This window comes from Echiichthys vipera (assembly GCF_963691815.1).
Source record: "Echiichthys vipera genome assembly, chromosome: 4".
NCBI classification, from domain to species: Eukaryota; Metazoa; Chordata; class Actinopteri; order Perciformes; family Trachinidae; genus Echiichthys; species Echiichthys vipera.
The window spans coordinates 28,435,724-28,463,075 of record NC_139829.1 but is presented as its reverse complement, the minus strand read 5'-3'; the positions used below and the strand labels follow the sequence as shown (position 1 = coordinate 28,463,075).

The window sequence follows — 27,352 nt, the reverse complement described above, 5'->3', positions numbered from 1 at the left end:
AGGAATGACCCGTTTTCGTAAAACAAACATTACCCTGACATGGTACGACGCCGTTTTGCCATTAATGTTAGAGGGTATACGATGTCGGCTGATATCGATGGGAGTAGATATCTGTGCATCTTCTCTAATAAAATACTTAACACCAGTTTGTTTGGATGGTCTGCATAGTGTGTGCATAAGGAACTTTCAAATACACTATCTACCAAAACAGTACTTTAATTTGTAAACAAAAAACAGATGAGCACAAAATATAATACAAATACAAAATAATATAATTAGAACATAAAAACTCTCTTCTTCAGAATAAGGCCATAGTCTAATTTTGTGCTATGTTTTGGTCACACTTGTCCTAAACAACTAATAATATAGTCATTCTCTAGATCAAGCATGTAACTTTGCTGTTAAAGGATAATCCCTGGTCATCGAGGGCACTGTGACAACTATTTATGTGATAAACGTCATGTTATGTGCCCCTTTACTGAAGACAGACATACAGTCAGTTTCCTTTAGTAGTGAACAAGCTAAGAAGCTGCAGTAAAAATAATTTCCAGATTTGGGTATTCACATTATTTCTTCCTTTCCATCAGTCCCAGAACAAAAAACAGTCTGCCGCCCTTTACTGCACGCTGTGAAGTCACTCTTCTTCATCTTCCTCACTCTCTGATTCCTCTTCACAGTCTTGTTTACGTCCTCTTGTCAGGGAACAGTTCAGAATGGCTTTTCGAACCTGTTGTTTTTCTTCTGCAAATGAAAAAAAAAGAGAGGGAATCAGTCAAATGGCACTTTTCTTTGTCCATCTTGTATTCAATGTGTTGTATTCAATGTTATGGTTCCAGTAAACTAAAGACTGCAATACTAAATTCAAAAGGATTTTAAGTTAAGTGGAAATTAAGCTTCAATACATCGTTGGATTCATGTTCAGCACTGGTAATCATTGAAAGTTAACATCCGGATGCTATTATTGAAGAGTAATAAAACCAACAAATGGACCACTACTGACTGTAATGGCATTTCCTTATCACTTATTTAGTTTGTACTTATTTTATTTCAATATGCTGCAACTGCACGGTGCATGTTTTTGTTTATTGTATAAACCTACGCTTAACCACAATGTCTGTTGCACTCTGTCACATCTAGTTAATTGTTTGATTTATTTGATGTTAGCTTTATTTTTAGTTGATTTATGTTTTTATGCTTATTGTCACTTTGATCCTTTCCCACCTTTGTATTGAAACTGTTGCACAATAATTTCCCTTGGTAAAATAAAGCTTCTTGAATCTTGAATAGTATAAATTACATTAGATAGCATTCAAGTAAGTTCTTTACCTTCAGTTTTACATTTAGGGAGCATTCGATGGAGCTGCTGGGTGTTGTATCGGATCAGAAACTTTTGACACGTTCTAATTGTTCCTGGAAAAAAACAAACACCTTCAATTATTGTTCAATTCATATTTAATGTTGTTTAAACTAAAAGGTTTGTCTGATTCATGATGAAATGTGGCTTCAAGTGTTTTTCTTACCTCCCACATGCAAACAGTTCAGAAAACATGGGATTTTCTGCCCACGACATTCAATACAGGTAATGAAAGGCAAAGCAGACCAGAGGAGTTTATAACACCTTTTGGGGAAACGCAGGAACACGATTCCAGTGTAAGCGTTCAGATAATTCACTAAAAAGAAACACACAGAAACCAGAGATCAGTTAACAAAGTAAGTTATATATATTAGTGGAGTCAACATCCAGAGTCGAAGCGCTGGAGAATTCTTTGAACATGACGAACCTCCTAAGAAAATATCAAGAATAAATAAATATGAATAAAGCTGATCCAGTCATTTCCTTTTTATTAATTAATATCATATACAGCAAGTTAATTAAGCCGTTGATTGTTGGGTTTCAGGCAGCTCCCATATTTAATATTACATTTAAAATATATTTCTGCAGTGCACTTTACATGGAGGCGTCATTTATTTATTTTGGCTGCTAATGTACACTTTGTTATATGTTAATAATTAATATTAAATGTGGGTTAATTTGTTACCTGGTTAATAAGAATGCTAAATGTTTATGTCAAGCCTGATGCCTCCACCCACATGGTATAAGGTTCATTCATTTAACAGTAGGGTCGGATCGGTATCGGCTGAATCAGCCCAGGTATCGGTATCAGATGGGATGCATCTCTACAAATCATCTGATCAGTATTAGTTTTAAAATACGATGCATTGTTATAATTTAAACTAAACAACATGGGAATGTTTGTAAAACAACAACAACAACAACAACATTATAACAGCCTGGAAAATGCAACATTGCAATTTGACAGTTCGTTTTCAGATGTCTGTCACTTCAGTTTGAACGCAGCACGCAGTATTTTGTATTTGTTGTTGTTGTTGTTGTTGTTGTTGTTGTTAAGTAAAGCATCTAAAGTTAACCACTGCTTACCGGCGATCCTGCTGCAGAGAGCTGCCCCATAGTCCCCATGTGTGCGCGCCACCACCGCCTTCACCGCCACCAGGATGGCTCGGTCGTCCAGCAGCCGCAGACTGCCGCTGTCTGACACGTGGACCTCGCACAGTAAATGTCTACAACACCAGAGAAACCGTCAGAAACAAACACAAACAAACAAAACAAACCGGGAAAACACGCATGAGACGCGTGCGTGGACAGAAACATTTCACCTGGACTTGGTGCGCACCATCGCAGCTCCTCTCTTCTTCTTCCCTGCGGACTTCCGTCAACTAAACCGTCTGCTGAGTCACATTAGCGCCACACCGCGGTCACAGTGTCTACTCACCAGAATGTCCCCGGATTTCTGAGACACAATCCGGGGACAGTTTTGCTCCAGAGGCGTAAAAACCTCCACAACATGACCTTTATTAAGTCAGTTTGATATTCAACATTCATTTGATATTCACAATAAATAACTATTATGCTTTTAAACCATTTCATTGAGTTATGTCAAACCATCTTTGCAACATAAAGACTAATACTCCTCATGTATCACAAGGCTTGTTTTTTGAATAATATATATATATATTTATGAATTTTTTAATGATTGTGTTTAATGATTTTTGACCTAGAGATGTCAAACCACTTGTGCAACATAAAGACTAATACCCCTCGTGAATCACAAGGATTGATTTTGAATAATATATGTATATATTTTATGATTTTTAATGGGTTTTTTTTAGGATTTTTTGACCTAGGGATGGCAAACTACTTGTGGAACGTAAAGACTAATATTCCTCATGTATCACAATGCTTGTTTTTGTATAATATATGTGTATATTGTGGGTTTTTTATAATTATTTTTGACCTGGAGATGTAAAGCTACTTTGGCTTTGGTCGGTATTAGTAGGGTTGTGGTGGCAACATTTACGTTTTTTCATTTTTTCCTATAGACTCATGGGAACCGGGGAAAAACAGGCTCTTCAAATTTCATTTTTTTTGTGATTTCTTCTCTATTTAGGGTTAAAGAAACAACTTACAATTGAAACTTTTTTAAATTCATTTAAATTTTACAACATGAAAATAAAAAATTAATAAATATGGCTGTAGAGTGATATTATACCAAGAATACATTCTTTATAACAACTATTATATTATATTATATATTTAAAAAAAAAGATCCATAACCATGTTAGATGGTTTTATTTGCTACATGGTTGCAAGGATGGTAGTATATTATGCTATATTCCATTTTTGGATCAACCGGGGACAGTGGTAGCCGGGGACAGAGGTAGCCGGGGACAGTGGTAGCCGGGGACAGTGGTAGCCGGGGACAGAGGTAGCCGGGGACAGTGGTAGCCGGGGACAGAGGTAGCCGGGGACAGTAGTAGCCGGGGACAGAGGTAGCCGGGGACAGAGGTAGCCGGGGACAGTGGTAGCCGGGGACAGTGGTAGCCGGGGACAGAGGTAGCCGGGGACAGTGGTAGCCGGGGACAGAGGTAGCCGGGGACAGAGGTAGCCGGGGACAGTGGTAGACGGGGACAGAGGTAGCCGGGGACAGAGGTAGCCGGGGACAGTAGTAGCCGGGGACAGAGGTAGCCGGGGACAGTGGTAGCCGGGGACAGAGGTAGCCGGGGACAGTGGTAGCCGGGGACAGAGGTAGCCGGGGACAGTGGTAGCCGGGGACAGTGGTAGCCGGGGACAGAGGTAGCCGGGGACAGTGGTAGCCGGGGACAGAGGTAGCCGGGGACAGAGGTAGCCGGGGACAGTGGTAGACGGGGACAGAGGTAGCCGGGGACAGAGGTAGACGGGGACAGTAGTAGCCAGGGGCAGTGGTGGCCGGGGACAGTGGTAGCCGGGGACAGTGGTAGCCGGGGACAAGTCACTGAAAACCTGGGACGCCTGGTCACCAGACCCTGGACTGTTTAATGAAAACACGGAATGTCGTTTCCAATAACAACAAGGTAGTGTGTATATATATATATATATATATATATATATATATATATATATATATATTCATTCATTCATTCACTCATCTTCAACCGCTTATCCCGGGGTCGGGGTCGCGGGGGGGCAGGAGCCGATCCCAGCTGACATCGGGCGTGAGGCGGGGTACACCCTGGACAGGACGCCTGTCTATCGCAGGGCACATAGAGACAAACATTTATTTTTGTATTAAGATGTTTGGCCTGTGAGTAGTAGGGTTGTTTGGGCAACATTTTTACGTTTTTTCATTTTTTTTCCTATATTCAATTTTTTGGATCAACCGGGGACATTTCCGGGGACAGTAGCAGCCGGGGACAGGTCACTGAAAACGGGGACAGGTCACTGAATACGGGGACTGTCCCCGGATACCTGGGACGTAACCCGACCCTGGACTGTTTAACGAAAACACGGAATGTCGTTACCAATAACAACACGGTTGTGATGACCCCCGGGGGCTTGTTGACTTAACCAAACGGTGTGTTTGACTAAGAACAAACCTTTTCACACTTTAGAGAAACCCAGACGGGAAGGCCCGGGCTTTAAACCGTTCACACCCCTTCGGTAACTATGACAATCACCATCGCTCTCAGCCAATCACAAGCTTACTTTCCCGTCTTCCATAAACGTTTTCCGCCATCTTGAATTTACCCCCGCAGTTCGCCCCCACATCACGAAGAAGCTTCACAGTGTCCGGTATGAACGGTTCCCGAAACAAACCAACACCGACAGTCAGCAGAGGCCAGGCGGACACAGACACCGGCTCGGAGACGAACCACAGGGATCGAAAGACCGGGGGAGGAATGCTGAAGAAGCTGAAGTCGAGGCGCAGTCACACGGATAAGTGGCCTGTGGTCACGGAGGATGAACTCCGGGCTATGGGAGCAGATATTTCCCCGGACAATGTCCTGGGTCTCCGGGCAGTCACGGAGGGTGAGTTATGTGACCGTTAACTTGGTGTTAAAGTCGGTAATATCACACCGAACCATTTGCCCTAAAGCTAACGTTAATTGTGGCTAAGTTAGGAGTTTTCAGACCACGAACTCTACATTTATAACGAGTTTCAATTTTAAATTTATTTGAATTTGAGTTAGGCATCCTTAGTAGTTACGTTAGGATGTATCCAGGGGCGTAGCAAAGAATATGGCGACCCAGAAGGAATATTGTTCAGAGCCCCCCTATGCTTAAAGTCTGTGTAATGAATTCAGAGATTTGTTTCAAAACACAAAATTATTTCTGTCAACATGTGAACAGACTGTACATTTAATACTGGATTATGGAGTCAGAACAATTAATAGTTGTCTTGGGGGGCGTGCATCATTAACGTGACTCGGCCATATCATAATTCACATTTACTCACGCAAATCCACCTGGGAACTCTGGTTTGGAGATCTTTTGGGAAGGGGTGAAAATACTGGTTGCTGATTGGATAAACCATCTGTCTATCTTCAACATACGGTCCAAATCAACCAATCAGATCAACATAGCCTATCACATGCTAACAGCGTTGAGGCAAAGCTCAGAAAGTGAACATGTCGGTAAATTATATTTGTGTAACGCAAATTTACAGATAAAAGGCTTGCTCGATAGCTGCGCTCATCTCATCCTTTGAAGTGGCCATGTTGTTAACACTGAGCAGTTGCTTCTCGTTGCGTCACACTTTGCCTCAAAACTAACGCTGATTGTTTCGGTCGTTTGGCTAACTTCTTCAAATTTTTTCTGTCGCACGTTACCCGACTGATCTGCGAGTAAAATACCATGAAGTTGATCTCACGAGGCTATGAAATCATGGCTCAATTACGGACTTGAACCATTTAGACATTTAAACATCAACAGCAATTCACCACCCGCCATTGACTTTGTATTATGTGACGGTGCCTACTTGTCAAATCTGTCTGCTAGCAAAAAAAACTGAAAAACGGGTAAAAGCTGCTGTGTGGTGGGATGTACTACCGAGAGGGTACAGAACTCAGAACTACATTTTTACAAGCTGCTGAGTTTAAAAACTGAGCTTTTATGGAGCAAAAAATGGATAAACCTCAGATTAAATTACTTGCTTGGATGAGATGAGACGGTACAGTGCTGCAGCGTTTCAGGGGAATTGATACATTAGCGGTTAGAAGACTTCTTCTGCTCAGAACATCCCTGCATGCATGTTTTTTTCAGCCTAACATTGTTGAAAAATAGTTGCTAATATTGGTAGCAGAGCGACATTTAAGCAACCTAAAAACAGCAATACGCAGTGAAGACTCTTACACTAAGCTCAAATGGAAACACTGTGCTGCGACACGTGTCTTTCAGTCTAATTAAAGGCAACGGACAAATATCCGAATAGGCGAATATGCGGGTCAAGTCTTACTACTTTGCAATTATATTTCTTTCCATCCAGCAAATGCAGGTCGTTCACTCAACATTAACCTTTTATTTTGGTCTCCGGTGCAGCTTTAAGTAATTCAGTCAGATTTCCACTATAACTCTCCTGCTTAAACCCTCTCAGTCAAACCCCAGGGTCTGTCATCAGACACCCAGTCTACTACAGTTTCAGCTGATGCCTAATGCCTCTTATTGTTTTCGGCCTTTTCCCTGAAACAGACAACAATGGCATTGCTTCCCTTCTCTCTCACATCACTTTGTTGAAATCTTGGGAGCCCGAGCTATAGCATTACTCATCACAACAGATACCGAAACCCTAGTTACTCACCGAGTGCTGTGTCAGTACTTGAAGTAAGGGTGAGCCTTTAGGCTCCAAAGTATTTTTATGACTTATCTCAAAATAGATAAATATTGGTAAATCTAATTAAAGATCAAAGAAGTACATTGGTGTGCTAATGGGTGCTTGCTTGCTGTCAGATGACAGACTTACTTGCTATATGTTTGCGTTTGTCTTACTCACCCTTGTATTTCACATTCCAGACTATCTTTGCAAACCTGAAGACAATATCTACAACATTGACTTTACACGTTTCAAAATCAGAGATCTGGAGACAGGAACGGTGCTGTTTGAGATTGCCAAACCTCCGAACAGCGGTAAGTAACGTTAACTATCCACAAAGTGCACAAAGTCTTCCTCAGGGAGATTTGTTTAACTAAACTTGACAGGTTTTATTGTACAAAGTTCTACAAAATTATTCAGTGCGTTTACGTGCCGTTTAAAAACACGATTATAACCGGAGTTCTCTTGCATGTAAACGCTTCACCCGGATTATAATTGGGTTTCTCATCTGCACATGTGCCTGGGTTATAACCCTCTATCAGTCTTCTGTACTTCTCCACTCTAAGGGAAGACGGCATGTTACTGGATCAATACAGTGATAAGCCTGTGAATAGTCTAATTTGTCCAGGTCATCGTTATCCCCAAAAGACCTCAAAATCCCTGAAATTGCTTCGGGAATACAGTGATAACTTCCATTTCACCAAAAAATATACTTAAAACCTTGTAATTATATTTCTTCACATAAACTTCAGGTTGACTAGTTGGCAAAGTTATATAACTGCAAGGCTGTAATTCAGTTTTTAAAAGAATTTCTGGACAGAAAAATGTAACATGTTGAGCACAAGAAAGCACCACAGATAACATAATACAGTATGTATCTTGCATTTTCAGCATATTACGCAGAATTAGCAGGAATACACCTCTTCAGTGCTCTCATACTTTGTCAACAAATGAAAATGCTACCAATTACTGTCATTTTTGCGTACATTGGTGTAAACAGTGGATGCCAGCCAGCTGAACATGTGTTCTGTATTAAGTAGGTTCTGTGGAGGGTGAAGAGGAGAGTGGAGACGTAGATGCCACTGCGGGGCGTTTTGTGAGATATCAGTTTACACCAGCCTTCCTAAAGTTGTGCACTGTCGGTGCTACGTAAGTAAATGGACTACAACCTTCTGACGAGTAGCGGAAATAATAATTCGACTTTCATGTTCATGTCTCTTAAGATTCAACTTGAATAGTTTGAGACTGTTTTTGTTCCGCTGAAATGTAAATGTTGCCTTTCTTGTTTCCTTTCCCAAACCTCAGTGTGGAGTTCACAGTGGGCGACCGGCCCATTAACAGCTTCCGGATGATCGAGAGGCATTACTTCCAGGGACGCCTTCTCAAGAACTTTGACTTTGACTTCGGTTTTTGCATTCCCAACAGCCGCAACACATGTGAACACATTTACGAGTTTCCACAGCTTCCAGATGACCTCAGTGAGTTTATTTTGCTCAGCCACCGATGTTGCATATTTCCACGTAATAATCCACATTTGAACGTTTGTTTTATCTGTCCTTCTTTCCCTCTTTTCTGCCTTCTTCCACTCCAGTTCGCCAAATGGTTGCGCACCCTTACGAGACCAGATCAGACAGTTTCTACTTTGTGGACAACAAACTCATCATGCACAACAAGGCAGACTATGCCTACAACGGTGGTCTGTAATAACCAAAGGGAAACACGTTTGCAATACTTCCCAGGGGATTTGATTTCCCGCATTACAACAATCCCTAAGCTTCTTTTTGGGGGACAGATGTCGTCTCTCTTTTGTGGACATTCCACCCAACGTGACAACATTCTTCAGAACCAACAGACCACATCTGCCTCCGTATGAAATCATGGATCCATTCATCAGTACCTCCGTGGAGCTCGGTTTCTGGGACTCAGAGGAATGTTCGCTCAAATATTTCTCTGTTAAATCTGACTGAAACCTTTTTGTTCTGTCTTTCGGTTTGTTACATAGGTATCATGTTACGCTTTCGCCTTAAGTTTCTTGCCGTCTCTGCTGGAAAGGGACATTTGGAGTCACAGACCTGTCAAGGTAAAGCCTTTAGACTGTGTTAGTTATAACTACAATTACTTTAGTATGTAGATGCTATCGGTTGATGTTTATTTGAACTGCTTTTTGAAAGTGACAATTGTGTTTCCAGTATGGAAAAGCGAGCGTTAACTAGAAGTTATACGGTATTGTTAGTCGTAGATGATCATGTTGCACTAGTTGACATTTGTCGGAGTTTCATTCTTGCTTAAATATAAGTTGTGAGTCATTGGGACTGTTCGTTTAGATATTTAAGCGTGGTTTCAGTTTCATAGGGAACATTGGGATATTATTTTGACTCAATATAACATGAGCTCTTCTCTTGACGCCATGTTCAACCTGCTAACATCTGTTGAATTTTTACGACATCATTGGCTGTCGACCGGGAATCTCATGTTTATTTTATCAAACTTTGTAACTTCCACACTCTGGGATACATGAAAGAAGGGCAGCAGAGTCTGAGTTAATGGGCTTGCTTTATACGCCGTCCACGTCTAAAAGGGTTCGTCTTCCCACTTTCTCCACTCCAGTGTGTAAGCACGCTGCGATTTAATCCCTCCTGGCTTCTTTGGCACAACAGCACTGTGAATCCCACTCTTTAGGAACAGGGGTTTTCCAGCCGTGTGTATTAAGCTGTACACCAATTGTATCTCCTGCTGCTCTGCGCTCAGGTTCTCAGTCTACCAATAAAATCTGACAGTAGCACAACATGACAGCACGGAGTGATGTAGATTGGTAGTTGATTTATTGATTGAGGCAGTAGATAGATCCAGAAGTTATTCCTTTTTTTTTCACAGAAGCGCTGTTTTAAGGACTATACTGGTGGTTTTGTAGTTTTTTGTAGCCCATTTACTCCAATTGTGTAATGTTTCTATTATACACAAGTTTCCATTTGAATAGATACACCTGCACAATGTAATGCAATTTTGCACAACAGCCCTGAAATACATCTTAGATGCAATGTTCAATTTGGTGACACTTTATCAGAGAGGTGTTGATTTGATTATAAGGTCGTATAAGAGGCTTCGGTGCTGTTGAATTGTATTCCATCTGGTGAAAGGTGTTGGGATGTTTGTAGTTCGTTGAAAACACCAACAACGAAGAGTTTGAAAATATCCCCAGCCTGCCATGTCATTTCCTGTCTAACTATCCACTGTGATTAGCGGGTTCCAGTTGTCTGATTTTCATATTGTACAGACATGAATGGAAATCAGCAGCTGCCTGAGAAATTGGAAAGAGTTCTAAAACCGTTTGAGTGACCAGCATTGCTTTAACGCTATCATGTACTGCAGTTAAATCATGCAAACCCACTGGAACAGTCTGGAAGTTGTTTTCAACACACAAATGATCCTTTTTCTGTACACTAACATAATCCCATGTGCCTTATATCCAGGTGTCCAGGTAGAAGAATGCAGCACTGCCTTGTGTTACAGCATGCGTTGGCGTATAAAATCTGGCATTTTACAGTTTGAACGATCAGTGATGAGTCATTAAGTAGCACATTTATAACTCCAACAACTGTTATATCAGGCACACACTTGGAAAGCCATAGCCGTTACTCCATGACCCTGTACAACCTTGTTTTTGTCAGTTGGACTTTATGGCTGTAACTCAGTTTGGCTGCCGGTTAGCTCAGTGGTGGTGTTGACGCTGGAAAGTCTTATCAGTCTTATATTCAATGACCTACGTCCACACGAAGATGCGTTTTCCTGTAACTGCACAACTTTAGTATCGTTTTGGCCGACCATCCACACGCAGCCGGCGTTATCGGAGCCCGAAAACGGTATCTTTTGAAACTGGGTCCCAGAATGGGAAGATCTGAAACCGCATACTTTGTTATAGGATGCCGTCATTGCCCCACCTCCGAACCTCTAACCCCTGCAGCGTCACATAACATTGCTGCTGTGTGAGAGGAGAGAGACGGACCCATAGACTGTTTACTGAACTGGACTCTGAGCGACATGCATGAGAATGAACTAGGACGACCAGATATTTCTCACTTTTCCCCGATGGTCTGAATAAGTGGCTTTTTATAAATAAAGTTGCTAAGAAGGTCTGAAAAGTCACTAAAGGAGAAATTCACCAGTGTTTGTATTACACAGAGTCTCCCTGTCTCCTCTTCCCGGTTGTTGGTGTATTTCTGTGGCAGTTACAGCGGCACATCCAGGCCTGATATGTGTATTACAGCGTTTTTAGCCGGTTTCACTGGCTCCGTGTGGACGCAGATATTTCTTGAGTCGAGGCCGAGTGGACAGAAAACTTTTTAAGAACAACAGAGAAAGAAAAGGTCGTTTTCGATCGTGTGGACGCACCCGACAATGCCTTGAGAAGTGGGTACACTTTGTTTATCTGCACAAAAAAACTGAATGACTTACAAAACATGTACGGATCTATTCTGTAACCTGTTGCTTGTACTTCTCTTTTTATATCGGCTCATTTTACAAATGATACGTTCATGTTGTATCAGCTCTATTGTGAATAAAAATGGTCGACTGTAAAACATTGAAAACCTAGTGCTCATTTTAAGTAGATTATCAGGGACATCAAACACAGACATGTGATTTGATTATGTGGCCTGTCCAAGACAAAAATGGCTTATAATTACACTAAACAAGCTACAGTGGTAGCTCGCAAACTGTAGCAAGTTGTGACATAAGTCATAAACCCATACAATTTTGGATATGAATAGGACATAATTATTTTTTTAAAGTTTCCATTTAATTCTTATATCGACATCTCTATTTTGGAAATGTAAAATTGGCTAAAAATTATTTTTCAAGACTTCCGTGTCAGTACAACAATGATTTAAAGAATTTCCTTCACTTGTTTTATTAAAAAAAAATTATAATTATAATACATTTGATTTCTTAAAGTTGTTTGAAGACTGTGATGGAATAAAAGCACACATCTAAGTAAAAAAAATACATTAAAAAAAATGCCTATTTGGATTTATAAGGATTTAAAGAATTCCCTTCACTTGTTTTATTTAAAAAAAATATATATAATTATAAATCATTTTATTTCTCAACGTTGTTTGAAGACTGTGATGAATAAAAGCACACATCCAAGTAAAAAAATACATTAAAAAAATGCCTATTTGGATTTATAAGGATTTAAAGAATTCCCTTCACTTGTTTTATTTAAAATATATATATATAATTATAAATTATTTTATTTCTCAAAGTTGTTTGAAGACTGTGATGAATAAAAGCACACATCTAAGTGAAAAATACATTTAAAAAAAGCCTATTTGTGTCCATACATGTCCCTTTGACTAACGGACTGCATTACCCAGAATCCTCAGCTCAAAACAGAAAAACACCAGCGGCACGTGCTCCATCATGGCGGCCACCGCGAAAAACATGGTTGGTGTTTCTGACGAGTCCAGCAGCAGTGACGAGGAAGCGCTGAAAAGATGTCAGGAGGCGGTTTGGGAGACACGAAGTGACAAGAAGAAAGGTGAATTAGTGTCAGGAGTGAGAGACGAGCTGAACGTGTCTGTGCAGGAGGAAGAACCACAGTAGAAATACGGCATCAGCTCAGTTAGAAGTGCACCCTAAATATAATATACAGAGGTGTTAATAACTGACAGTACTTTATCAAAAGCATTTGACCTGTTTCTGACTGCTGCTGTCGTTGTTTTAGATGGGGCCAGCAACGTGCAACAGTCAAAACGGTAAGCTTGTTTGTCAACATAACTTTTAACTGCAAACTACAATTAGGGATTTAAATAGTTAGAGTATCCCAGCTATAGCTTTATAATGAATGTGCAGCTTAAAGGTCCCATATCCTGCTCATGTTTTAGGTGCATACTTGTATTTTGTGTTTCTATTAGAACATGTTTACATGCTTTAATGTTCAATAAATACATAATCTTTTCTCATACCGTCTGTATGAGTATTCCTGTATTCTAACCTGACTCTCGCCAGGTGAATTTGTTCCACCTTGACTCCGCCTAGGAAGTGATTTCAGGTGGTTGAGCCAATCAGGACCATAGGGCGGGGTTTTTATAGATATGTGACGTAGCTGAGAAGCGACTGTTGTGATTCAGACAACGATGGCGGCTCGCATCGAGGAAGCAGGCGTCAACATCGATGCTATTTCATCCGTGTTGTCCAATCTAGCTAATATTTCTTCTTCTGAAGGCTTTTGTTGGTTTTCGCCGCTTCTCTCCGTGTCGCTCTCTTGTAACGGGTTGGTTTTGATGTGAGTGGTTGAAGTAGCACGTCAATAAACATGATGGACAAGTGGTTTATCCAATCATATGCTTGGATTTTTGTTAAGGCCCAGCCTCCTGAAATCACTTTCCTATGGAGCGATGGATGAGGGAAGCCCCCATCCTGAAAAACCCCAGTCTGCTCTGATTGGTCAGTGATTGTGGGTCTTTCACATCTGCGCTCAGCGTCTCTGCACCATCATTGCAGCCGGGGAAGGACCATCACTTTATATATACACGCACACATAGTATAGTTGTAACCAGGGCTGTAAACTATATAAGAGCTAACAGTATTAGACATGCTTAGAAAAGGGGCCAAAGTATTGTTTAGAAATACATTTTCATTTTATTAATTGAATTTCAAAACATTGCAAATTGAAAACTTTAAGGAAACACTCATTAATGACTCATCAGAAATACAGATGGGGCCGATCTGATCCAGTATGCATCTCTTATCAGAACTCCTCATCACTGTCTTCAGCAGTCACCCTCTTACTGCTGTTCAGTCTGACGTAACACCCTTTCAAAATATGATTTCCGGGTCCAAACGCTCCGTTGGAACAAAACGAACTACAACGGCCGAACATGTGAACAATTACGATCTACTCTTTTGTCAGTAAGACATCTTTTTCATCCATAAGAAAGAGGCACAATGACAATTACGTTGTTTTTAAAAAAAAAAAAAACTTCATATCTGGGGAACACATCGTAGCCACCTATCTCCTCTGGGTTTTTCCTCTTTGGTTCAGTCACACCGGGAATGTGCCGCCACATCGCTACGCTCAGATCACAGTCACTGCGGCAAACTTTCAAAAAATGGTGACTTCAGCGGTGACGTGGGGGGAGCTATTTCAGTGCGACGAACAACAAATCACCGGTTTAGCACGCACCTTTGCTACCGTCATAATTTATCATGTTATAGCTCCTCCAATGTTTGGCTGTATCATGCATATTTTATTGCACGAGCACGACCATCGGGACAAACGTTTACCCGCCCTGTGGCAAGGAGCTGTCCAAAATTAAGGAGAATATTTTAGTCGCATTTACAGCCCTGGTTGTGACATCATAACCGTATGAAAGTCCTGCCGGCTCGTTTAAAGGCACAGTTTCTGAAAACAGGCTGTGTGCATTTCTCTGTGGATTGAGCATTTTTCATATTTTCACAGTTTTTACGTAGCACTTCCAACTGCATTGAAATAAAAAGTCATGTATATTTTCACTTTTTAAAATATGGGACCTTTAACTATAAACGATTATAAGAATGGCTGAATTGTGATCATACAAATATTTGAGTATCAGAAATGGAATAAGTTGAATACTGTCAACAGTGTTGTTGTCGCTGACCATGAACACGATGGGAACGAACTCCAGGTCACCCAAGGGTTTCGAACGCACGTTGCTAAAAAGTTGGGACACCTTCTTGACAGGTAGGTAGTGAGTTTTTAATGTAATGCAATAATAAGATGCACATGTTTCTACCCCTGTCTTATAATGTGCCTGTCAGTTCCATTACAGAGATGCAGTCTGAAACTTTATCCTGTGTGAAATCAGCAAAATGTCACGATGATGATGAGGATGAAGGTGACGTCTTTCTTTATCCTGGTTCTTGCTGCTTTTCCAGGGATTCTGCTAACTTCTAAACGTATTCTAAATGTGTGCCTGTCTACGTGTTTTCTTTGTTTTTCCCTTATTTCAGGATTTCGTCTGTTTTCTACATCAGTCCCGGGACAGACAGCTGAGGATCCTCCAGCCCCTGTGAGGCGCCGGCCCGTTCCCAGCTCAAGGTTCTTCTTATTTTGTTTTTAAAGAACTCGATCAGCTTTCGATCAGTCCTCAACATCTTACATTCCTCTTTTGGTCACAGTGACAGCGACAGTGAGATGGAAATGAGGCTGAGGGAGGCGGCGGTGTCCGTCAAAGATCTCTTACCCGCGTCGTCGCTGCCCTCTACGCTCTCCAGTCCCTCAGCAGAGCTTCTGTGCTCGGGGAAAATACAGAAAAAGAAGAACGCGGCGGACGGGGAGGAGAGCCATGTTGTTAAGAAGAAGAAAAAGAGGAAACAGAATCGAGAAGAGAGTGAGCACGCGGACTCTGCAGGTTCTTCTCTTAGCGATCAAAGAAATGGTGAGCACGGGAACTCAGAGCACGAACGAGTCAAAGTAAAACGGAAAAAGAAAAAGAAGCGACAATCGCACACAGAAGTAGAAGCTTTGAACTGAATTTCTTCTGACTAATCTTTCACTGTTTATGGATGTTTGTGTGTTATCCAGTCTGCCGTAGTCTTTCACAAGCTCCGAATATATTGTGAGTATATTCTCAGAAAGCTGTGTGTGTTATGTAGCAGATGCTGCAAATACACCAAAGTAAAAATATACACAAATAAAAAAAAACATTCCTCATGGTTATTCTTGAAACAGTTTTTACTTTGTCATGTAAGATACAAAATGCAGGTAACATGCGGTTTCAGCTTAATGTACAATTTCTGAATGTTACTAAAAAGCTTAATAAAAATAAGTTTTGCCGTAGGTTTGGTTGATTGCTGTATCAAAAGTGAATCTCCTCTAATGTCGATCCATCCTTGTTCGTATTACAGTGGTTCAGAGTCGCTGAATCGTCCCTGTGGCCCCTGAATTTACACCAGAGGTAGCTGTCCATCCAAACACTCGAGTCCAGCTGATATGTGAGAGAACGGCACTTTTACTGTGCAGTAGAGACCATTTGTGTAGGGATGTAGGAGCTGATGTCTGTTGGTGAAGGTGAGAGGAGGTGAGACTGATGACTTTCTGTTGTCTGAGAAGCAGGATACAGCTCTAGGCTCTCAGAGGAAGCTGTGGACAAAAAAAAGAGTACATTTATTTATCCGAGCACAGAGGCAGAGGAACTACAGAGAGGGTGGAGGCAGCTCTATAAACTTTAATCACATTTAAATAGTGCATAGATCTCCGTTTACTAAGAACATTTGTTCATCTATATCAGGGCTGCCCAACCCTGCTCCTGGAGGGCCACTGTCCTGTATGTTTTAGGTTTGTCTCTGCTCCAACACACAGTTTGATTACTGTTAGACTCAAGTCTGTTAGAGCAGGGAGAAACCTAAAACATGCAGGACAGTGGCCCTCCAGGAGCAGGATTGGGCAGCCCTGATCTATATGGTGTTGAGGCTGCATTGTAGGGGTTTAAGCGTTTGTTTCCTTTTTGCCCATGAAGATGTGGAGATGAATAACTATTATTATATGCAAACAGTGTGGAACGAATACCGGGACATCAAGCACTTCCTGCAAACACCCAACTTCATGCACACGCTGTATTGGACCAGAATCAGTTGAACATGTACAACTGAAGAAGTGTAGCTATGATGGAGAACAAAGCAACTTGTATCGCCAATAAATGAAGCAAACAAATTTAGGAAATCTGCTTCGGAAGGCATCAATGAAAACGCATAAAAGAAAACAGCAAAGATCATTTAGTGCTTTGCCTAGCTTCTGCTCCACACTCCAGTCTAGTATGGGACTGTAAATGGTTTGCCACCTAACAGTAAAACCTTCTATGATGATGATGCATGAATGGGATTTGCTTTCTTGCTAAGAGTTAGATAAAAGGATGGATACCACTCAGAGGTCTGTCTGTCAAATATACACCTGGAGCCAGCAGGGGGGGGGGAGCAAGTACCCTAAAGCACGGGGGACGGTACGGGTGGGCAGTGTGAGTGCCCCCTTAGCTTTGCATAAAGATTGAAACCAGGTCGCCTGCCGCTGTCCAAAGATAACAACATCCAGCTACCAACACATGTAAATCTCCCTGCAAATGAACACATATATTCTTTAATCTGTACAAAAACCGAAAAGTAAAAAAGACAGTTTGAGGTTCAACAGGCATCAGACTATTTCTGAGCAGTGACTTCTGGGAGTTTTGTAGTCAATATGGTGTTGCTAGGCAACTTTCTGAGTTCATTTAACGGGCTGCTGGCTCCAGCTTCATATTAAATGAACAGATGAGAGCGCTACCAGTCTTCTCTCCTCTTGACAAAAATGCAAATAAACGTATTTCCTAAAATATTTAACTTCTTGAGCATTCTGTGGAGATTATGTGACAACATTTAATTAATGAACGTCAATTTCCAAACAATGCAGAACATTACAGTCCCTCAAATTCATCGAATCAGATCAACCCCAGCTCCATTGCGTTATGCTGAATGGTAAATGTGGTTAACTCTGGTAACTAGACATGACATTGTCACAAAGATGTCGAGGAGTAAACCTGTATGTACCTGGCACGGGTGTGTGCGGCTGCAGGTGTAGAGAGTCTTCTTGTAAAGGTGAGTCCGTCTGTTCCTCAGGATCTGCTGTTAGAATCTACCCAAAACAGAAATCACAGACACTTGTTTTTAACATAATAGGACTACTGGTGTCTCAACAGACCTCCCAACCCATCCGAGCCAGTTACCTGTTTGACAGCAGTGAGGCTGGTCAGCGTCCCCAGGCTGCTGCTGTCAGCGATGACCATGGCTTGAGACAGCAGACTGGGCGAATAGTAGGAGTCCGACTTGTTGTACACTGTAATGAGGAACACTTGAGTGAATCTGTACTCAACATAACATGTTCAACTCCTGTCAGTTTGTTGCTGTGGCCTTACTGTGACATGGCAGCTGTGCCATGGTTGCCATGAAGGGACTGGCCCCCATGTGACTCTGGAGCTGGTGCGATAGTGTCGGCTGAGGAGAGCCGTGAAGCTGCTGCTGGAATGAGATTGGCTGGAGAGTTGTGAAACCGCCCCCCACGTTGTTGATGACAGACTGAGACTGCGTGGAGGCCAAACCTGTGAACCAAAAGACGATATCTTTCTCTGATGTTTTCTTTTTATTCTCACACAGAAAAGAGAGGAAAGCAGAGATGCGATGTTACCGATGAGAAGTGAGGACTCCCCCAGGCTCATGACGCTGGGCAGCGAGGCCATGATGAGGCCCTGTGAGGATGCAGGGGAGGCAGACAGACTGTGCAGTGAGGTCAGAGTGCTTACTGGGGGCAGTGGGCCACCGCTGGACACCTGAGACAAGAGGACAGCATGGTCACGATGGCAGTGGTGCATACAGGTAGTCTGCAGTACAAAGTGAGACACGTGCACTCACCAGCTTGGGGTTGTGTGTCTCGAGGAGTGTGTGGCTGGGCTCCAGTTGGATAGGGCTGACCACCAGACGTCCCACTCTCTCCCCTACGCCTCCTCTGACTGAGTTCACGGTGTCACACAGGATTTGCTGGCTGTATTTCACACCTGGAAAACAAGAATTCAGGTCCCACAATACTGGGTTCACAGAACACGTATGCATTAAACACATATGTCGTTTAATGGCTCCAAATTGCAGAATAAGGGAACTGAGAAATATGAGCATCAGTACCAGTACACTCACGTCTACAAGAATGTACTGGTAATTGTTTTTACGCCAAAAGATCCGGCATAGACGAGTCCTCTCTGTCACCTACTCGCTCCCTCTTTAAGGAGGCGGTTTTGATTTCACTCTTGAAGCTTTCCTGAACATAGTCAGGGTATTACCGTGCTCGGGACTTGGCGGGAGGTTGGGGTGAGAAGAGGAGGCAGATTGGTTGGTATAAGGCGTGTCGAGAGCCAGTTTGTGACGGAAGGCTTCCTCTTTGCGGCGGTTGGCGAACCAGTTGTACACCCGGACCTCGGTAACCAGGTTGGAGCCCAGGCCGGCAAGTTGGGAGGAAGACACCCCCCTCTGATGACACTCTGCCCTGAGGGAGGAAGAGCACACTGATACATGGCTTTACATGTGGAAGGCATACACTGTCTAGTTTAGTTTAGTTTATTAGGATCTCGATGAGCTGCAAATGCTGCTGCTATTCTACCTGCAGTCCGACACATGCATACAATGATAATAATGCATCAATATAACAAAAAATAAATAAATAAAATAAAATAAAAGTAAATTAAAACAAAAAAACATCACTGTAAATCAAAACACACTGCACAAACGGTAATTTTCGCCATGCAATTGATATAAACGGCCCTTCAGTATTTTATACTGTTAGCCATGTTATAATTCACTTTACATAGTGTGATAAAATCATATATCAAAAACAACACTCAATACCACATCACTATCCTATATATCATGTTAATATTAATATCACAATCATAATCTATTCCATATCGATGTCAGTATCACACAATCATACTATATATCATATTTATGTCACTATCACATAATCACATTATGTCACATCAATATCATACTTGGACTGTATGGCCCATAGGTAAGTCACTATTTGACCAAAGGATTTTAAAGATGCTCTCCAAACCTTTGTGAGCTTGACCTGATCACCTAGATGTAGTTCATATACTTCAGGTGTTGTCGTGCACCACACCAGAACTACCAGGGAAAAGGATGTTTTTATAGTGTCGTGCTATCAGATATTGGGGCAAGTTAACCAGAAGTACACTGTAAGAACTGTCGCTCCAGTCAGGCTCCACTTATTGAAAAGGTAAAGATCGGACACCAAGGTTTTGGGGGTTTTGAAGGTGCCATATTATGCTCATTTACAGGTTCATGGGTTTCTACTAGAACATGTTTTCATTGCTTTAATGTTCAAGAAACATTATTTTTCTCATACTGTCTGTCTGAATATACCTGTATTCTTGTCTCTTTAAGACCTCGCCCCCCCAAAAAAGCCCAGTTTGCTCTGATTGGTCAGTGTTTCCTGGTCTTCTGCAGCACACAATGGTCTCACTTTCTACCTATATATAGTATAATTGTGACATCACACCTGTACAGAAGTCCTGACGGTGAATACAGGCTGTGTGGATTGAGTGTTTTGATACTTTCACAGTATTTATACAGCACCTCACCATGCTTTATAATAAAAAAAAGACTTGGGAATCACTTTTTACAATATGGGACTTTTAAAAATCATAATACAAAACCTCAGTAATCCAGCCCATGACTTTGGGTGTCTTGTAGGGCTGAGGTGAAATAAACAAAAAAAGATATATTAAAAGAAAATCCTATTTTGCCCTTGTTTCATCACCATGTCTCACCTGTTACAATCCTCCACCAAACCCTCTCTCTCCTCTTTACTGGGGTTCTTCTGTCGTTCGTAGGCGTGGAAGAGGATCTGCAGGGATGCTGGACCCCACTTGAACCTGTTCCTCCTCCCTTTCCTGGTCTCCTCTCCTTGATCCTCTCCAGATGCAAGGCCACGTTTGGCGTTGGTGAACTCTGAAAGGTGAGGTCGTCTCTTTTCACACCTCTCTTTTCAATCTCACACACTTAGAGAACTGATATTTGATGCCAAATTGAAAACAGTAATAAGGGCCTTTACAGCTCCGCAGCTGCTTGTGTACTCACGCTGGCTGATCTCGCATTGCTTCTTGACGTACCAGGTGTACAGAGAGGCTCTCTTCTGGTTCTTCATGGGCGTTCCTTTGTTGAGGTGCTGGGACAGATGGGACTGGTTGAGTCCTGTGGACTCCACCACCTCTCTCTGAGGGAGGTTATGCTGCTGCATGTAGCTTTTCACCATTTTAGCAACGTGCCAGGGGTCCTCTCTGTTAGACAAAGACATTATTTTAGGGTATACTTTATTACATTCTTGTGTGTTTTTGTTAATTTGGTGAATCCCCGTTTCTTTGCCCCTATATTTCTGTGTATTTCTAACAGTTAACACTTCCTAGAAAAGTCCTCAGCACTTTGTCACAACATCAGACATAAAGCCTGCTCACTCAGAGGGAAGTAGAGAGAGGCTTATTGACAGAGAGAGATAAGGGAGCGCACACAGGGGCAAAGTCCAGCCCTTTCACATCACTAGAGGGGAAAAACGTGTAAAAGGTTTATGAAGCCTAATTTAACGCTTTCTAACTGTCGGGTCAGGAGCAGATAAAAAACACAACATTTACTAACTTTAACAGATTTAAATTCAGCACACAAACAGTCTTTAGATATTGTTTTAGACAATAAACTGGAAAAATACAACAATTTAACGAGTATTTTATTACTTTTTTAAAGTGTCCTATAAGACGTGTGCAGTGTGTTTCAAATATCACAAAATAGCCCTAAAAAGATGTGAAAATGTCACTCATGCCTTGTGTAAACATAGCCTCACATGACCAGCCCTACTCCATTAATCTTCACCTATGCATGTAGCTTATTTATTAAGAAATGGCCAGAGAATAATGATGGGGTCGGGTAATTAGTAACTAGCAAAGGAGGAACCCTCTTTAAATTCGCCTCAGAAGCCAGATTGCGGAGAAAGAGAGACAGACAGAAGCAGGGGAAGGAGGGAGGATTTGGTAAAGAGAAGGGAAATGAGCTTAAGTAGAATAAAGGAAAAGGTGATGTTATTAGATAAACTGCGCTATCAACTCTCAGGTGCTTAGTTTTGACATAAAGGGGTTGTAAGAGAAGAATCAAAGGAATCAAAAACAGCGTCGATGAAGTGCTCAAGGCATTTTCACATTTTACCTGACCAGGTCCTACACAGGAACAGACAAATTGCTGTGTGAGAATAGAAGTTAGCGAGGGATTAAGGTGATTTCGCTGTTGCCATGGAGCTTCCAGAGAAGCGCTGGGATCTACTTACTGCAGTAGCCGGTCAACTTCAGCCCTCAATTTGGCCGCCTCCTCAGGGAGAAGCTTCTCCAGCTCTCGGAATATAGGCGGTGGGAAATCCATTTCTCCTTCCTCGGAGCTCTCTCCATCCCCCCTCTCTCCCCTCTCGCCGCCAGCACTCGCCCTGTCTCGCTCCAGTTCCCCTACGGCTTGGACCAGAACGTCCCGGGACAGTCCAGATCCCAGCAGGGCCGAGATGAGCTGCTCCTGAAGGGCAGTCAAACGGCCGGCCTTCGCCATGGCCGACCCTGCCCTCTCCTCGATCCTCTCTTCCATTGCTCTGATGCCTCACCTCGCTACCGCCTCACAAACAAACACTGCTCTCAGGTGCTCTACCACACTCAAATGATTGCCAGACAGGCGGTGTTGGGCCTCATTATATTTGTAGTCCCTCTTCAGCTTAAAAGAACAGGTACTTTCATTTTTCCCTGTGTTGGATTTCCTCCCGATGTGTCCTGAGCTGCCTGGTTTTAGCTCTCCACCTGCTGTTTTGCTTTCAAAGGTCAATTTTCCTTTTTTTTTAACCTTCCTCCTCGTCACCCCCTCCTCCTTACATGCGCCCTGTGAACTTTGTCCCCACTCCCTCAGTCCCCAACAGTGACCAAAGTGCGATTTAAAAACAATAAATAAACGTGAGAGGATGTTACAGTTGCATGCAGGGCTGCAGCGGAAACAGATCACCTCTCAAAGTAGACAAAGAAGAGAAAACATGACAACAAAAGGAAAGTTCTGAGGTGTATTTTTATATTTAGATATTTTTGATTTCACATTGAAACATCCTTTTTGGACACACAGGGAGCCCTTTTTACCCTTTTGTTTGATTACGTACTTGAATGTTGAAGCATGTATTTAAAAATGTCCTAATAAAGGCACAGAGCAACAGATTACCAGAGCAGGAACATGGCCTGATCCGTCCTACACACCACTAGAGAGCGCAGTTGTGTCATGTTTACATCTGAACCACCCAGTTTCAGGATGTGCCCGTGCACCAAAGTTACTAAATGTTAGGGGCAAAAACACACAGTTTTTCTCTGGTCAGCATGAGTTCAGTCACCTAGTAACAGCTTTTTTAAATCATTTCTGAAAACCTATATATTTAATATAGGAAAAAAACATTAATTTGGGTAATTTGTGTGTATTTATGTGTGTTTATGCGGGTTGGTATATGTAATACATATGTAACATGCAGTTGCGGAAGACGTACCACCAATACCACAATGTAAAATACTCCTTAGGTGTGAATGGTTGTCTGTCTCTGTTCGTCTTTATGTGCCCTGTTATAGACTGGCGTCCTGTCCAGGGTGGACCCCGCCTCACGCACGATGTCAGCTGGGTTCGGCTCCAGCCCCCCCGCGACCCCGACAGGGTCAAGCGGTTGAAGATGAATGAATGAATGAAAGTGCGTTTAAAATGAAGGAAAAGTGCAGAGGTATTTTCAGCGCAACTGACTTTGAAGTATTAAAATCAAAAGCACTTGTTCTACAGAAAATTATCCCTGTGACTGACTCGGTATTATACATATCATATATGATTAAATTGTAATGAATTAAACAGCATTTTATCCTTGTAGCCGGTCGAAATGGAGCTTCTTTAACATACTCAATATGCAGCCAGTTTAGTCAAGTTGTTCCCACTTCCAGGTTACTTCCAAAGGGTCACAATATAATAATACCACAAATAAACCTGTATACAGTATTTAATGTTTTGCTTTTGTGAAATATTGTCGAGTTTTACTTCTTCGGGTTGTAACAGTCTTTTGAATGAGACCCTGTGAGAAGTCTAGAGGGGACTCACTCCTTTTGTGCAACTCAAAGACATCTGAAATGTGACAGGAGGCCCCAATTAGACACTGCTTCATTATAAGGGGTCACACGCCGAAAAGGTCAGCAGCCATTAGTTTGGTATTTAACAATGTGTTGTATTTTATAAGAGTGGATGTGGAATGAAGTGGAGATAAAAGTACAATACTTCATCTGAACTGAGAGGAGTAGAAGTATAAAGTAGCATAACATGTAAATACTCAAGTTACTGTAAGTACAAATACCTCAAAGTTGCCTTGTTAGTTTATATTCCACCACTGTTAACATGTATGTTTGTACGTAGGACAACATTTCAATGGTTTACTATTCTCCCTTTGAGAATATTTGTAATTCAAGATTCAAGATTCAAGATTCAAGAAGCTTTATTTATCCCGAGGGAAATTATTTTGCAACAGTTTCAATACAAAGATGGGAAAGGGCCAGAGTGACAATAAGCATAAAAACATAAATCAAATCAAAATAAAGCTAACGTAAAATAAATCAAGCAATGAACTAAGTGTGACAGAGTGCAACAGACATCGTGGTTAAGCCTAGGTATATACAATATACAACAATGTGTGCAGTTCAGCAGCAGATTGAAATAAAATAAGTACAAACTAAATAAGTGAAAAGGAGCGATAAGTGATAACAGTGTTAAAAATGTTAAAAATGTAGCAGCATGTCCTAAAGCAGAGTAAGTGTAGCAGCAGATAGTTACAGTACCATTAAATAAATAAATAAAGTGATGTAGAATAGAATTACTTTAATGATCCCAGACTGGGAATTATTTTGTTGCAGCAGCAGTGGGTGAGCTAATAAAACACTTTTTACATAACATAATAGAATCCAATACATACATAGTGTATATATATACAGTGCACAGTGTGTATAACACATTCCCTTTGAGAATAGTGAACTAAAACTTTTCATTTTGTTGCTAAGCACTGTGTAATCGCTGGTTTTGATTGGCGCTACATAAATAAGGTACTGTTATTACCACTATGGCCTTATTTCCCAGAGCGTTTGTTCACCTGCTGATATTTTAACTTTTCTTATCTCTGTCTTGTGTTGGTCACCAATCATCTACACAAAAACATATATTTACTTTACCTTCGGGGTTCTGTATGAAGGATCATTCAGTCATATGTCAAGGAATGCACATAAAATGTACATTTGGTGCGGTTGATGTTATTGTTTTTAAAGACTCTCTGACTTTATTCTTGTAGTAAAAGGCAACTGTGAACGTGTTTGTTAACAGGTGGTGTTCAACCTTTTACTTTTCCTGTTTCCATAGACTTTTCTATGTTGAATCAGATGTTTTATTTCTGTAATCGCTGTTTTTTTTTGTCAAAGAAAGTTGGCAGGAAAGAGAAGTTGGAAGTGGACTGGAAAGGAAAGAGGACAAACTGAATGGGAGAAAACTTTGCGAGTTAATGCAGTCCTTTATCTTTTCTCTCTCTTTCAGTGTAAAACGCTCACTTTCTCTGCCTGGATCACCGTACACCAGTCTCAGGTTCAGCCTATCAGCACCTTTCTGTGTAGAGCTCTTGTTACCCCACCCCACCCTTGGGATGATGGCATTATACTGTATTTGGAAGAGTAACAGAGCTCCCTCTATCTCCCTGAGACATGCCACTGACCTGTAATTAAGTCCCATTGTACTATTCAGAGGAAACTCCTCACCAAAACGGACAGAGGGCAATGTGTGTGGATTTCCAACAGCTCAGATACCGCTGTGACTAATGCCCCACCACACAAGCTGGGTTTATCAAAATGGACCACATGCAGCACACATTAGAGCTTGCATTTTCCCTCTCCGGAGAACTCAAAGCAATGTTGATTGATAATGAGATACAATCCACACTGTCCATCTCTCATTAGTGAGCCATTGCTGGCTGCCTCTGTCTGCCTTCTCTCTCTTTCTCTGCCTCGGCCCAGTGCCCTCCGCCCCATCCCCATCCCCACCATTCAACCCCATTGATCATGCATGCAGAAATTTAACACACCCCTTAATTCCTGTCCAAATAGCCCCTGTCCCACATCCAGAGCTTCATCTGCAGGATAGGGTAGGCCTGTGTGCGGGCAGGACACTGGCTGCAGGATCACAAATCTAAATCTGTGCCAAAACATCCCGGGTTGCACACTCTTGAGCGTGCATTCTCAGATATGACCGTGTTACAGGTGTATTTTGGCACTATTTGGGTGTGTTGCACTGTCGTAACATGCTCCAAAAAATCTCCAGACTTCCCAAACGTTGCACCAAACACCCACCGCAGGTCAAAGCTGTCGTCGTAGTTAAGGTGCTCAAGGCTTTTGATTGGCCTCAACATTGTCACATGTTGAGTCAGTGTTGAGAAGATTAGCCAGAGCTGGCTTTGGTACTAATTAAATACTTAAACCCCAGCAATGAATGAGCACACGGCACACAACCCCTACGTTACGCCACATCGCATAAGCCTGTTTGCAATATGGAAGACAGACTAACACACTATTGCTGATGATATTCAGAGTGAGAACGTCGACTCATGCTCATTGGGGAATTGGAAAGGTTAATAAAGTTATAGTTAATAGATGCATTAATATCAGTGATAACAGAGGGATGAATAAAGATGCACTACAGGAGCCTGTGGGTATATTTAAGGAGTAGTTCGCCTTCACTAGTTGTAAAACTGATTCCCTTTGTGGCTCGAGTAACTTTTCCACAAACACTGTAACAACAATACTATAAAGTAGTAACAACATATAGACAAAGTTTTGTCAGTGTATTTGTTTTACTTTACTGGATTAAAAGCACATGATGGTAATTTCCTGACAATAAAACTACATTTTGCATTTGGACTTCAGTGGATTGTCACTTTCTTTGTGATCTTTCTTTCTTTCTTTCTTAAAAACCTCTCAAAAACAGAGTGTATTAAAATGCAGATTAGTTCTTGTAAATGTAAATTGTGCCTGTTAACACTTTAGCTATCTAAACGAAAGCGGGAATTGCCCAAAGTTAATATCAATTAGCCAGAATGTGACAGGAAGTTAGGAGATTTGCCTTCATAATAAAAGCTCACTGTCTGTCTTTTAAAAAAAAGGCTTTTACATGATGCATTTGAAAACTTATTATTATTTTGATGATACACTTGAAAAGGGTTTGTGTTTTATGTTTTGAATTTGATTTATTGCTCTTTTTTTACATTTCCCCAAAACACTTAAAGGTGGCCATATTATCTCCGACTCTGACAGCGGATTTGGTGAGTTCGTCTTTTGTCTTATAAATTATGTTAATACTGCTCTAAGTAACACCAAACCTCTGCAGTAGCATGAGAAGAGTCCTTATACATAAAATGAAGCACCAACAGGCTCCTTCCTTTTGGATTGCATTTGGTAATCGACTTGAATGGACTTTACTACGAGAGGATCTGGTACAGGGGACAAGTCGGAGGCCGTTCGCTGGTATAAACCCTATCAGGACGGTACCGGTCTGCCGCAGTTTCCGGTCTTTCCGTG

General features: G+C 41.6%; 4 protein-coding genes across 4 annotated transcripts; 2 read left to right on the top strand and 2 right to left on the bottom strand.

Moving 5' to 3' along the window:
- Nucleotides 1-254: 254 nt before the first annotated feature.
- Nucleotides 255-2,713, bottom strand: pop5 (POP5 homolog, ribonuclease P/MRP subunit). Its single transcript, XM_083912888.1, has 5 exons — nucleotides 2,677-2,713; nucleotides 2,441-2,580; nucleotides 1,521-1,670; nucleotides 1,327-1,410; nucleotides 255-741 (listed from the first exon to the last, which is right to left on the bottom strand). Exons 1-5 carry the CDS (start codon nucleotides 2,694-2,696, stop codon nucleotides 635-637), a joined length of 501 nt encoding a protein of 166 aa, XP_083769014.1. The 5' UTR covers nucleotides 2,697-2,713; the 3' UTR covers nucleotides 255-634.
- A 2,417-nt stretch (nucleotides 2,714-5,130) lies between these two features.
- On the top strand, nucleotides 5,131-9,215 carry unc119b (unc-119 lipid binding chaperone B; the record flags this gene model as incomplete). The annotated part of the gene is made up of 5 exons (XM_083913077.1): nucleotides 5,131-5,365; nucleotides 7,346-7,459; nucleotides 8,186-8,294; nucleotides 8,451-8,623; nucleotides 8,737-9,215. 5 exons carry the CDS (start codon nucleotides 5,131-5,133, stop codon nucleotides 8,847-8,849), a joined length of 744 nt encoding a protein of 247 aa, XP_083769203.1. The 3' UTR covers nucleotides 8,850-9,215.
- A 3,348-nt stretch (nucleotides 9,216-12,563) lies between these two features.
- cUnh12orf43 (chromosome Un C12orf43 homolog) lies at nucleotides 12,564-15,822 on the top strand (the record flags this gene model as incomplete). Its single annotated transcript, XM_083912695.1, has 6 exons — nucleotides 12,564-12,681; nucleotides 12,868-12,898; nucleotides 14,767-14,865; nucleotides 14,943-15,019; nucleotides 15,135-15,222; nucleotides 15,303-15,822. 6 exons carry the CDS (start codon nucleotides 12,564-12,566, stop codon nucleotides 15,655-15,657), a joined length of 768 nt encoding a protein of 255 aa, XP_083768821.1. The 3' UTR covers nucleotides 15,658-15,822.
- A 313-nt stretch (nucleotides 15,823-16,135) lies between these two features.
- hnf1a (HNF1 homeobox a) lies at nucleotides 16,136-22,334 on the bottom strand (the record flags this gene model as incomplete). Its single annotated transcript, XM_083911766.1, has 10 exons — nucleotides 16,136-16,266; nucleotides 17,703-17,787; nucleotides 17,879-17,988; nucleotides 18,068-18,250; nucleotides 18,337-18,478; nucleotides 18,561-18,733; nucleotides 18,983-19,185; nucleotides 20,489-20,669; nucleotides 20,799-20,998; nucleotides 22,030-22,334. 10 exons carry the CDS (start codon nucleotides 22,332-22,334, stop codon nucleotides 16,136-16,138), a joined length of 1,713 nt encoding a protein of 570 aa, XP_083767892.1.
- Nucleotides 22,335-27,352: the final 5,018 nt, after the last annotated feature.